The sequence below is a fragment of the Trichomonas vaginalis genome, chromosome II (assembly GCF_026262505.1).
Source record: "Trichomonas vaginalis G3 chromosome II, whole genome shotgun sequence".
NCBI lineage: Eukaryota > Parabasalia > Trichomonadida > Trichomonadidae > Trichomonas > Trichomonas vaginalis.
In genome coordinates, this window is record NC_067204.1 from 8,220,724 (window position 1) to 8,233,666 (window position 12,943).

Consider the following 12,943-nt stretch of genomic DNA (forward strand, 5'->3'; position numbering starts at 1 on the left):
AATCTAGTTTTATCAATGGGTACTTGATCAGATTTCATAAGTTTTTTCAAGTCAAAAGGTTCTTTCAATTTTAATTTTTTTCTTTTACAAAATCAGTTTTTTTCTCCATATCATTTATAAATGGCTCCGAGCGTCATTGATTATATAAATGATGGTACTTTGTTTCAACATTTAGAAGGAAGTAATCTATTCCAAGCTTTAGAAAATACGACACTCAAACAAGAAGAATATCAAAAATTGATTTCTTTGTGCATTAATCATGATAATACAGGCGATTCTATCAAATATATCTTTAAGCCACAGGTGGTGTGCAAAGAAATAGAATATCTGGTTTCTCTTCTTGAATTCATGCGTGATAATTTAGATTTTAAATTATGTCAGTTAATAATAGATACAATGTCATATTTAGTTTACGAGAAGAATCAAAAAGAAAAAGAACTCGAAAAATTTAAAGATGATCTCAAATTATATTTTGATTCAAAGAAAAGTGATCTGGAATTCTCAGAAATTTATCATGAATTCGGATATTATTCTATTTCAGAACCAATGATCAAAGCAGCAGTTGAAACTAAGCTCAGTGAAGAAAAAGACGAAACAGGAAAAACAATTCTTCTAAAAGCAGTTTATGATGGTGACATGATCTTGTAAAAAGTCTTTTAAAGGCCGGATGCAATGTAAATGCACGTGATAACAATGAATTCACTGCGCTGCATATTGCAGCGGCTGAAGGAGATGGTGTTCTTGTAGATATGTTGATTTCGAATCATCTTGATGTCAATTGCGTTGATTCTAATGGAACAACACCTTTGATGATATCAGCAATGAATGGAAATGATGAAAACATAGAGTTTTTGCTCCTCGCTGAAGCAGATGTTAATAAGAAAAACAACTTAGGAACAACAGCATTAATGTTTGCAACACATTCTGATAGTCTTGATGCTGTAGAGCAATTAATTGATGCAGATGCAGATCTTGAATTAAAAGACAGATGTGGATGGAATGCGTTAATGCATGCTGCATTTTTCGGTCAACTTGAAACAGTGTAGTATTTGATCAAAAAAGGAATGAACTATGATGAAAGCGATCGTGCAGGATTTACTCCTTTGATGCTTGCAGAAAAGAGTAACAATGCAAAAGTAGTTTGCTATTTGATTGCGATGGGAGCAAAACGCAATGAAAATATAAAGGCAGTAGAGTTTGAAATTGTCAATCAATTGGCCAAATCCCAGGCAGATCAGATACGCTTATATCTATCTTCTTATCATAAAAATGCTTTGTATCAAGATGAGTAAAAATTTAAATTTTTAATCACATTCTTTAACACATTATTTTACTAAGTGTATTGTAATGGATGATGCTGATTTCTTTAGTACATACACCAGAAAGTAAACTGTTCGACTGTTGTTTGGAAAAATAACTTAATTCTCATTTTCAAATGAGAGATTAATTTTTATCAATCTCTTCCTCATTCCAATTAAAATAAGTTTTACAATTGCTACAGTTAATCTCATTTGACTTTGTTCATTATAAAGAGAAAGATATTTTCAGATCGTTTCTAGCTTGAACAAGAGATTAGTTTAAACTTTGGTGGCTCATATCTTGGCGAATACTTGGCTTCAGCCTAAACGCCCGGTACATCTTTCCAACCTATAAGATATATCATTTAAAAATGGATTGGGGTGGCTTCGAAGCCCCGCTTGGCGATGGATATTTTCTGTACATATAAGTGCTGCCAAATCCGTAACTTTGAAAATGTTGAAAATTTTTAGTCAAACTCGAGGCATTTTTACCACATATTTTTAAAATGAATAAATCAAAAATTGATACCATAAATTGCTTTTTTCAAATTCATATAGTGGATTTGAGATTCACATATCATATATGTATAGAATATTATGAAGCAACACTATCATAGTGTGTGATGTGCAAGGAATAATATCAATCATGTAGGCATATACAGTGTCTCAAAGTGAAAGAAAATTGAGAGGAGATAGGTGGTCGGTCAGAACCCTTAAATATTAAATCAACACATTTTATTAATAAACACAAAAATACACCGAACAGATAAAGAAACAAACAAAATTAATTTTGATTTTGCTCTCCAGAAGTAGCACTATTAGTTAGGAATGTTTTGTTATCCTCTCCAAGGCGTAATGTTAACTTTTCTTTCACTTTATTTGATAAATCTAATAAAGCTTGCTTTCCATCCTCTTGTTCTGGTTTATCTTCATCGTTTTCATCGAAATTAACTTCGTGAGTGCTTTCAACCTTGCTGCTATTAGTCTGGGCTTCATCATTTGGCTTATCTGATGTCTTTTCATCTTGTTTCAGCTCACTTTCTCCCTTTTCTTCGTTTGGATTTGCTGAATTATCTTTATTTTGAGTCTGTTGATCCTGATCTTGGCCATCTTTGTTGTCGCCTTGCTTTGATTCGTCTTGTTTGTCCTCATTGTTGTTATCAATGACTCCATCTCCCAATGCATTCTTAATTGGACTGAAAAGTGAGTTGTTCTCCTCTGGTTTCTCGGATTTCCCGTCTTCTTGATTCTCATCTTCCTTCTTTTCATTGTTTTCTTCGTTCTTTGTCTCAGGATTTTCATTTGAATTTTTATTTTCTGCTTTTTCTTGTGGTTCTTCGTTACCTGAGTTCTCAAGATTTTCTTCTTCGTTTGGATTTTCTTTCTTTTCTTCTTCTTGGTTGTCATGAATTTCTGCATTTTCTTTCGATGTTTCAAAGGCGTTTTCAAGGACATTCTTGATCGGGTTATCAAAAGTGTTCTCATCTTCGTATCCTTTTGTCATTGGAATTGAGGATTCATTTAATTTTTGTTCGTTATTTGTAATTTCAGAAGTTTCATAACTTTCTTCCTCTTCATTCTTCTTTTCATTTTCATTATTTTGTTCTCCATTATTCATTTGTTCCTCTTCTTCACCATTTTGTTGGTTTTCTTGTGGTTGTTCTTCTTCCATTTCCTCTTCATTAAATTCAACGATTTCTTCCTCTTCTTCATACGTTCCATCTTCCATATGCATTATCTTAATCTGTTCTTTGATTCTTTGCTTCTGTTGTGTAATAATTTCTTCAAATTCTTTAATCATTTGATCTTCGCTTTCTTCGATCTTTGAAGTCTCTTCTTTGAGTGTATTTATTTCTTCTCTTGTTTGATCGATTTCTTGTTGTACTTCTTTCTCTTTAGAATTTAATTTATTCGGATGAGAAGCCAAAAAGTTTGCAAGGTTATCATTACGTATACGAAGTTCGGAACTTTTGTAGGAAACGATTTTGTCAACAACAGTTCTGAAATCTCCTTCTAAATTCTGAATTGCCTTATAATTTAACGACTTTTCCGAAAGTTCCCTTTGTAGCCTTTCGAGTTCGGATTTAACTATGCCTTCACCATCAGCGACAGCTTTAGATTGTTTTTTGAGACGTTCGTGTTCTAAATAGTAAATTTTGATCTCTTGCTGTAATTCATCAGACAGAGCGAGCCTATCATTAAACATTATATCTTGTAAATCTTTTTTGCGGGCTTCTAATGTGTTTTCGAGTGATGAAACGTTTTTCTTTAATTGAGCAATTGTTTCTTTACTTGCTGTTTTAATGGAGTTCTTTTCATTTACTTCTTTAAATACTAAATCGATTTCTGCATTCCTTTCTTGCAAAATTTGCTTCATTCTCTGTGTCTTTGATCTCATTTGTCTTTTATCTAAATCCATTTTTTGGATTTTAAGCTTAAGTTTTTGAACATCGCTCATTTGAACAGTTTGAGCGGATGATTTGGGTCTATTTATATTAGGTAATGCTGTGTTTGGCCTTCTAGTTGATCTCATTTTGAATATAAAATCTCAATAAAAAATTAGAACGTTAATTTAAAAGTGACAATTTAGGGCAAAAAATGTGACGTCCAAAAGTGACAATAAATGGGATTTGCAGATATTTATTCTTTACTGAAAAAATGGGCAGTCTTTGACTGGATTCTTACAGGTATTTTCCTTGGTGTAGGCATGTACATCGAAAAGATCCCTTTTAGCGAGGATTTCGTTGCTTATATCAATTCAGATATAAATAATCCAAAACGTACAACAACTGTATCATATCCTCAGCTCTGCATATTCCTTTACGGAATTGGTGCACTTATTACTCTTTTCATTTGGATTCTTCATCGTAGAGATTACACAATTTCGGCTATACTCTCATCATATTACTTTTCAATTGCATTTACTATTTTCATCGGATCTATCTTAAAGCACTTAGTTGGTAGGCCACGCCCTGATACAATGCAAGTTTGCGGCGGAGATGGTTCTTATTTACAATGCTCAACAGTTCTTTCTGGCGCCAGCCTTTACGATCAATTTTTCTCATTCCCATCTGGTCATGCATCAGAATCAATGGCTGCAGCCATCTTTATCGCACATTTAATTACAGAAATATGGCCATCAGGCTCAATGTTCGCAGCGATGCTCAAACTAGCTCCAATAGTTTGGTCATTGTTCGTCGGTGCCTCCAGAATCTGGGACCGCGCTCATCATGTTGATGATGTTCTTGCCGGTTTCCTTCTTGGAGGAATCATCGGATTCTTTACATTCCGTACCTTCAAGATTGGTGTCGCAGTCGAGCAGAAGAAGGGCGGTGCTGCACCAACCGATACTTCAGCTTCTCAGTTCTCAGCTTACGTTTAAATTTCTATAAAAGTATGGGGAGAAGCTTCCTAAACTTTTTAATCCCATAAATATGGTCATTATCTGGAATAAAGAGTTAAGCGTCATATGTCACTTTTTGTACTAAGGAAACATCGACTTTATGCGTTATGACTTTTCGATGAGGAAACAAGTGTTCACGTATTATAAACTTCCTTATTCCAATAAACCGACCCTAAACATAATTAATTCTAAGAATGATAATGGTCTCTTTTCTATGATAACCAAATCAATTTGGTTATCATAGTAAAGCACCAAAAACTGGAATAGGAATAACCGCACTTAAACAGGAATAGGCAGTGTGGAAACTAGAGAAGACTCAACTGATTTTTTAAGCAACTCTTCTTGCCGATTCAAATCTGCTTTGCTAATCATTGTATATTACTATATTCTGATTAGGATACTTTAACGCTTGATGCATGCACATCATTCTTTTAGCTGATTTCTAAAATACAATCTTCTATTAACTTTGAAATTTCTTCAAAAGTTATAGTAATTCCATAGTTCATTCGTAAAATGTTATTAAATAGCTCTGACTATTCCTTTGCACGCAAAATGAGGTAGTATTTTTTGAATTTTTTACTCAAAATAAAACAAAATCTACCCAATTTTATACCACTAAAGCCTATATTGACACACACATATATAAATCTCTATTGTTATAAGATAAATTTGAAAAAATAAATTTTTTTTAAAATGTAAAATTATACTTGTATTCAAAGAAAGTAGATCGTTTATAAGGAAGGTATTATATATTTGGGGAGAAAATCCCTTACAATATACAAAAATATGAAAGAATATTCAATCATCAGGAAAGAGCTTAGTACTAACCATTTGTGAGACGTTCATATAATATCTTTTTCCTTTTTGGGGTTTTTAATCGGATTATCCATTTCCCTGCATTGACTTTAATTCATTCTTGATGATCTGAGTATACATGATCATTATCGAACGTTTGCCATACTCTTCCACAGTTAATGATTGCTGAAAAATGAATAGTACTGAATAACAGCTGGAATTTCATAAGTATTTTGCGTATTTATACTGATTTAAACATGAAATACTCATACAAAATGCAAAGTTTTTAAAAACAATCAATAAAAGATTTTAAATTAGATAAAATATCATATGTCACTTCTTTTTTCATCTGGATAATAAAATTGATAAATTTTTTTTAATTAAAGATAAAGATGCATTTATAGTAGTAGAAAATTAATTTCTAGACTAAAGCTTGTTTATTGTCACCGTTTTAAGTCTAAATTTATAGGAAATGGTTATTTTATTATGCATTAAAAGTTCTTCTATAAAATTAACATTAAAATCATCTTTCGCCTAAGAGTAATAACAAGGTTATGCAAATTTTATTGAAAATAGTACGAGAATTTTGTTTGAAAATATAATATGGTTAAAAATAGGGAATGGATGTATGAATGTTCCATATTTATTTTATCCGAGTTGCTTCATGATTCCATATTGCCGATTCCTATTCCAGTTTTTGGTGCTTTACTATGATAACCAAATTGATTTGGTTATCATAGAAAAGAGACCATTATCATTCTTAGAATTAATTATGTTTAGGGTCGGTTTATTGGAATAAGGAAGTTTATAATACGTGAACACTTGTTTCCTCATCGAAAAGTCATAACGCATAAAGTCGATGTTTCCTTAGTACAAAAAGTGACATATGACGCTTAACTCTTTATTCCAGATAATGACCATATTTATGGGATTAAAAAGTTTAGGAAGCTTCTCCCCTATTGATATAATTCTTATAACTAAATTATTCTCCTATTATAAAATCGAATTTTGATATCAATTTTTTTTTATAAACCTGGTTGATGATGTTATTTGATATACAGGTATTTTTGGTGAGCTTTAATCGATAATTTGCTTTGAAGTTTTTATCATTTTTGTTGAATGATTGAATTGGATGAAGATCAAAAAGAATTAGTTGAAAAAATCGAAAACATGCGAATTGAAATCGAGGGAAAAGCAGACAAGCTTGCTGTTGAGCAGATTGAAAGATACCAAATGGAATTAATCAACATAAAAAAAGGAGAGAAATCTAGACTTCAAGTTTTAGAAAAAAGCTCACGCGATCCAGAATTAATTTGTCATGACTGTATAGATAATGATGATATGGAAACAGCTTTTTTGACAGTATTACGTTATATAGAAATTATTCTCGGAACAAAAGCAGAATCACAGCTTGTTGAGGAAAAGTCTTCAATAGAGTATGTAGAAACTCTTTTCGATCGATTAAACGTTATGTCAAGGCAACAAATTAGTGACTCTAACGCAATGCTTAAAAACGTATTAGAGACTCGATTAAATAAACTATTCGATAATTTTACTGACTTCTCAACAAAAGTTACGACAAGACTCAATAAATGTGAGGCAGAAATTTCTCATTTGGAGGATATGGCTCTAAATTCTAAATTGATAGAAGTTCCTAAGTTCGACACTCAACACATTCCAATTCAATTGATTACAGAAAAGACAAAACCAGTTATTAAAAAGAGACTATTTAAAAAATGCAAGCTGCAGCCAATGCGTGCATCAATAAGGCGTGGTGAAGAGAATCCTGATCTTATGCTTTCATCTGGAGTTCAATGAAATTCAATATTAGTAACAAACTAATTTTTATCAATTAAAGCTTAGTTTCTTGCTTTTTATTGAGACTAGTGCCCTAAGTGCAAGTAATTTAATGCAGTATTCGAAGTGCTTCAATGATCATTATACATTTCATGAGAAAAATGGAACAAAGTGTACTATGTATATGTACATTTTTAGAAATATCCAATCGGCTTGATCATATTCAAATATTTTGAGTGCTATGCAAAAAATTCCAATATAATAAAAGTAATTCTAGCATATCTTATCTAAGTATGCTACATTATTAAGATTGAATATAATCTGATATAGTTGTCTTATAATAAAAGAATATTAACGTTATTTTTAAATTTCATTATTTTTATTTATCATACGTCTATACACGAAGCTTTCAAATATTTTTTCCCATCCCCTTATTTTTCATTGATATTTGCACCCATGAGAAATAAGAAGTTCGGACATTTCTTTACTATTATAACATGCTGCACATTGAAGAACGGTTTTTCCAAAATTATCTTTTTCATTGATATTTGCACCTTGTAAAATAAGAAGTTCGGCAACTTCTTTACTATTGAACTGTGCTGCAATATAAAGTGTGGTTTTTCCATAATCATTTTTTTCATTGACATTTGCTCCATGTGAAAGGAAATATTCACAAAGGGATGGAGTATTGAACACTGATGAATAAATAAAGCATTTGTTAATATCATTTGTTTGCTCGAAATAAATCAAAAATGATTCAAGATTATGATGCCATCCACAATGAAGTAAATCGAGCCCTATATTGTATTCATTCATCAAGAAAGTAACAAAATCAATGTTGTGTGAAATAATTGCATATTCCATGCATTGATAATATGGTTTCTTATATTTCAAACATTCACTCATGATCTCTGGATTTCCTCCTAAAAATGAAAATTTAATACATGTGTAAGTTATTTTTGAGTTAAATTTCGCTCTCAATAACTTGAAACAATCAACTGCACCGTGGTAACAACATAATTCAAGTAATGAATATCTTGGTCAACAATCTGGATATAAACAACTCATTAGTGTTTGATCTTTATTAAATTCTTCTCTCTCCGTAAAGATCATTATGCATAATTGCTCTGTAAATTGTATCTTCTGAATAAATATCTATATTTCTGAAAATCTTTTTTCCAAAACTTCAGATTTGTTTAATTTAATTCTATATTCTTTATAAAGTTTTTTTTTGAATTAAATGGACTAGAAATACAGAGAAATGTATAGAATCAGTGGGGAAAATTGAATTATTTTTTATTTATAATCAAATCAATCTTAGAAAATATCAAAAAATAAAGAATATTATCTTATGTAAGAACATTATTCTTTGGCACGCAAAATAAGAAATTCGGCTATTTCTTTATCTATAGATAGTGCTGTTTCTCCATCATTATCCTTTTCATTAATATTTATTCCATGTGAAATAAGAAGTTTGGCTGTTTCTTTATTCTTATAAATTGCTGCAAAATGAAGAGCGGTTTCTCCATTTTTATCTTTTTCATTAATATTCGCACCATGTGAAATAAGAAGTTCGGCTGTTTCTTTACTATTATATTCTGCTGCGCTATAAAGTGCTGTTCTTCCATTTATATCTTTTTCATTGATATTCGCACCAAGTGAAATAAGAAGTTCGGCTGTTTCTTTATTCTTATAAATTGCTGCAAAATGAAGAGCGGTTTCTCCATTTTTATCTTTTTCATTAATATTCGCACCAAGTGAAATAAGAAGTTCGGCTGTTTCTTTACTATTATATTCTGCTGCGCTATAAAGTGCTGTTCTTCCATTTATATCTTTTTCATTGATATTCGCACCAAGTGAAATAAGAAGTTCGGCTGTTTCTTTATTCTTATAAATTGCTGCAAAATGAAGAGCGGTTTCTCCATTTTTATCTTTTTCATTAATATTCGCACCAAGTGAAATAAGAAGTTCGGCTGTTTCTTTACTATTATATTCTGCTGCGCTATAAAGTGCTGTTCTTCCATTTATATCTTTTTCATTGATATTCGCACCAAGTGAAATAAGAAGTTCGGCTGTTTCTTTATTCTTATAAATTGCTGCAAAATGAAGAGCGGTTTCTCCATTTTTATCTTTTTCATTAATATTCGCACCATGTGAAATAAGAAGTTCGGCTGTTTCTTTACTATTATATTCTGCTGCGCTATAAAGTGCTGTTCTTCCATTTATATCTTTTTCATTGATATTCGCACCATGTGAAATAAGAAGTTCGGCTGTTTCTTTACTATTATATTCTGCTGCGCTATAAAGTGCTGTTCTTCCATTTATATCTTTTTCATTGATATTCGCACCAAGTGAAATAAGAAGTTCGGCTGTTTCTTTACTATTATATTCTGCTGCGCTATAAAGTGCTGTTCTTCCATTTATATCTTTTTCATTGATATTCGCACCAAGTGAAATAAGAAGTTCGGCTGTTTCTTTATTCTTATAAATTGCTGCAAAATGAAGAGCGGTTTCTCCATTTTTATCTTTTTCATTAATATTCGCACCAAGTGAAATAAGAAGTTCGGCTGTTTCTTTACTATTATATTCTGCTGCGCTATAAAGTGCTGTTCTTCCATTTATATCTTTTTCATTGATATTCGCACCAAGTGAAATAAGAAGTTCGGCTGTTTCTTTATTCTTATAAATTGCTGCAAAATGAAGAGCGGTTTCTCTATTTTTATCTTTTTCATTAATATTCGCACCATGTGAAATAAGAAGTTCGGCTGTTTCTTTACTATTATATTCTGCTGCGCTATAAAGTGCTGTTCTTCCATTTATATCTTTTTCATTGATATTCGCACCAAGTGAAATAAGAAGTTCGGCTGTTTCTTTACTATTATATTCTGCTGCGCTATAAAGTGCTGTTCTTCCATTTATATCTTTTTCATTGATATTCGCACCAAGTGAAATAAGAAGTTCGGCTGTTTTATTCTTATAAATTGCTGCAAAATGAAGAGCGGTTTCTCCATTTTTATCTTTTTCATTAATATTCGCACCATGTGAAATAAGAAGTTCGGCTGTTTCTTTACTATTATATTCTGCTGCGCTATAAAGTGCTGTTCTTCCATTTATATCTTTTTCATTGATATTCGCACCAAGTGAAATAAGAAGTTCGGCTGTTTTTTATTCTTATAAATTGCTGCAAAATGAAGAGCGGTTTCTCCATTTTTTATCTTTTTCATTAATATTCGCACCATGTGAAATAAGAAGTTCGGCTGTTTCTTTACTATTATATTCTGCTGCGCTATAAAGTGCTGTTCTTCCATTTATATCTTTTTCATTGATATTCGCACCAAGTGAAATAAGAAGTTCGGCTGTTTCTTTATTCTTATAAATTGCTGCAAAATGAAGAGCGGTTTCTCCATTTTTATCTTTTTCATTAATATTCGCACCATGTGAAATAAGAAGTTCGGCTGTTTCTTTACTATTATATTCTGCTGCGCTATAAAGTGCTGTTCTTCCATTTATATCTTTTTCATTGATATTCGCACCAAGTGAAATAAGAAGTTCGGCTGTTTCTTTATTCTTATAAATTGCTGCAAAATGAAGAGCGGTTTTCTCCATTTTTATCTTTTTCATTAATATTCGCACCAAGTGAAATAAGAAGTTCGGCTGTTTCTTTACTATTATATTCTGCTGCGCTATAAAGTGCTGTTCTTCCATTTATATCTTTTTCATTGATATTCGCACCAAGTGAAATAAGAAGTTCGGCTGTTTCTTTATTCTTATAAATTGCTGCAAAATGAAGAGCGGTTTCTCCATTTTTATCTTTTTCATTAATATTCGCACCATGTGAAATAAGAAGTTCGGCTGTTTCTTTACTATTATATTCTGCTGCGCTATAAAGTGCTGTTCTTCCATTTATATCTTTTTCATTGATATTCGCACCAAGTGAAATAAGAAGTTCGGCTGTTTCTTTATTCTTATAAATTGCTGCAAAATGAAGAGCGGTTTCTCCATTTTTATCTTTTTCATTAATATTCGCACCAAGTGAAATAAGAAGTTCGGCTGTTTCTTTACTATTATATTCTGCTGCGCTATAAAGTGCTGTTCTTCCATTTATATCTTTTTCATTGATATTCGCACCAAGTGAAATAAGAAGTTCGGCTGTTTCTTTATTCTTATAAATTGCTGCAAAATGAAGAGCGGTTTCTCCATTTTTATCTTTTTCATTAATATTCGCACCATGTGAAATAAGAAGTTCGGCTGTTTCTTTACTATTATATTCTGCTGCGCTATAAAGTGCTGTTCTTCCATTTATATCTTTTTCATTGATATTCGCACCAAGTGAAATAAGAAGTTCGGCTGTTTCTTTATTCTTATAAATTGCTGCAAAATGAAGAGCGGTTTCTCCATTTTTATCTTTTTCATTAATATTCGCACCAAGTGAAATAAGAAGTTCGGCTGTTTCTTTACTATTATATTCTGCTGCGCTATAAAGTGCTGTTCTTCCATTTATATCTTTTTCATTGATATTCGCACCAAGTGAAATAAGAAGTTCGGCTGTTTCTTTATTCTTTAAATTGCTGCAAAATGAAGAGCGGTTTCTCCATTTTTATCTTTTTCATTAATATTCGCACCATGTGAAATAAGAAGTTCGGCTGTTTCTTTACTATTATATTCTGCTGCGCTATAAAGTGCTGTTCTTCCATTTATATCTTTTTCATTGATATTCGCACCATGTGAAATAAGAAGTTCGGCTGTTTCTTTACTATTATATTCTGCTGCGCTATAAAGTGCTGTTCTTCCATTTATATCTTTTTCATTGATATTCGCACCAAGTGAAATAAGAAGTTCGGCTGTTTCTTTACTATTATATTCTGCTGCGCTATAAAGTGCTGTTCTTCCATTTATATCTTTTTCATTGATATTCGCACCAAGTGAAATAAGAAGTTCGGCTGTTTCTTTATTCTATAAATTGCTGCAAAATGAAGAGCGGTTTCTCCATTTTTCTTTTTCATTAATATTCGCACCAAGTGAAATAAGAAGTTCGGCTGTTTCTTTACTATTATATTCTGCTGCGCTATAAAGTGCTGTTCTTCCATTTATATCTTTTTCATTGATATTCGCACCAAGTGAAATAAGAAGTTCGGCTGTTTCTTTATTCTTATAAATTGCTGCAAAATGAAGAGCGGTTTCTCCATTTTTATCTTTTTCATTAATATTCGCACCATGTGAAATAAGAAGTTCGGCTGTTTCTTTACTATTATATTCTGCTGCGCTATAAAGTGCTGTTCTTCCATTTATATCTTTTTCATTGATATTCGCACCAAGTGAAATAAGAAGTTCGGCTGTTTCTTTATTCTTATAAATTGCTGCAAAATGAAGAGCGGTTTCTCCATTTTTATCTTTTTCATTAATATTCGCACCATGTGAAATAAGAAGTTCGGCTGTTTCTTTACTATTATATTCTGCTGCGCTATAAAGTGCTGTTCTTCCATTTATATCTTTTTCATTGATATTCGCACCATGTGAAATAAGAAGTTCGGCTGTTTCTTTATTCTTATAAATTGCTGCAAAATGAAGAGCGGTTTCTCCATTTTTATCTTTTTCATTAATATTCGCACCATGTGAAATAAGAAGTTCGGCTGTTTCTTTACTATTATAT

The 12,943-nt window shown here is 31.5% G+C and overlaps 7 protein-coding genes and 1 pseudogene across 8 annotated transcripts, besides 1 other annotated feature; 5 read left to right on the forward strand and 3 right to left on the reverse strand.

Annotated features, from left to right (window-relative positions):
• Positions 1–120: 120 nt before the first annotated feature.
• On the forward strand, positions 121–648 carry TVAGG3_0506740 (histone-lysine N-methyltransferase family; the record flags this gene model as incomplete). Its single annotated transcript, XM_001311216.1, has 1 exon — positions 121–648. One exon carries the CDS (start codon positions 121–123, stop codon positions 646–648), a length of 528 nt encoding a protein of 175 aa, XP_001311217.1.
• Positions 649–749: 101 nt separating this feature from the next.
• TVAGG3_0506750 (Ankyrin repeat family) lies at positions 750–1,046 on the forward strand (the record flags this gene model as incomplete). The annotated part of the gene is made up of 1 exon (XM_001311215.1): positions 750–1,046. The coding sequence occupies one exon, from the start codon at positions 750–752 to the stop codon at positions 1,044–1,046; it is 297 nt and encodes a 98-aa protein (XP_001311216.1).
• Positions 1,047–1,064: 18 nt separating this feature from the next.
• TVAGG3_0506760 (Ankyrin repeat family) lies at positions 1,065–1,292 on the forward strand (the record flags this gene model as incomplete). Its single annotated transcript, XM_001311214.1, has 1 exon — positions 1,065–1,292. One exon carries the CDS (start codon positions 1,065–1,067, stop codon positions 1,290–1,292), a length of 228 nt encoding a protein of 75 aa, XP_001311215.1.
• A 669-nt stretch (positions 1,293–1,961) lies between these two features.
• TVAGG3_0506770 (uncharacterized protein) lies at positions 1,962–3,843 on the reverse strand (the record flags this gene model as incomplete). The annotated part of the gene is made up of 1 exon (XM_001311212.2): positions 2,083–3,831. One exon carries the CDS (start codon positions 3,829–3,831, stop codon positions 2,083–2,085), a length of 1,749 nt encoding a protein of 582 aa, XP_001311213.2.
• A 78-nt stretch (positions 3,844–3,921) lies between these two features.
• TVAGG3_0506780 (phosphatidate phosphatase protein) lies at positions 3,922–4,680 on the forward strand (the record flags this gene model as incomplete). The annotated part of the gene is made up of 1 exon (XM_001311211.2): positions 3,922–4,680. One exon carries the CDS (start codon positions 3,922–3,924, stop codon positions 4,678–4,680), a length of 759 nt encoding a protein of 252 aa, XP_001311212.1.
• Positions 4,681–4,696: 16 nt separating this feature from the next.
• Positions 4,697–6,453: a mobile genetic element.
• Positions 6,454–6,615: 162 nt separating this feature from the next.
• TVAGG3_0506800 (uncharacterized protein) lies at positions 6,616–7,649 on the forward strand (the record flags this gene model as incomplete). The annotated part of the gene is made up of 1 exon (XM_001311210.1): positions 6,616–7,314. One exon carries the CDS (start codon positions 6,616–6,618, stop codon positions 7,312–7,314), a length of 699 nt encoding a protein of 232 aa, XP_001311211.1.
• Positions 7,650–7,731: 82 nt separating this feature from the next.
• Positions 7,732–8,199, reverse strand: TVAGG3_0506810 (ankyrin repeat and SOCS box-containing protein 4 family; the record flags this gene model as incomplete). The annotated part of the gene is made up of 1 exon (XM_001311209.1): positions 7,732–8,199. The coding sequence occupies one exon, from the start codon at positions 8,197–8,199 to the stop codon at positions 7,732–7,734; it is 468 nt and encodes a 155-aa protein (XP_001311210.1).
• A 3,304-nt stretch (positions 8,200–11,503) lies between these two features.
• Positions 11,504–12,695, reverse strand: TVAGG3_0506820 (annotated as a pseudogene). Its single transcript has one exon. A coding segment is annotated over exon 1 (1,192 nt).
• Between the last annotated feature and the right edge of the window lie 248 nt (positions 12,696–12,943).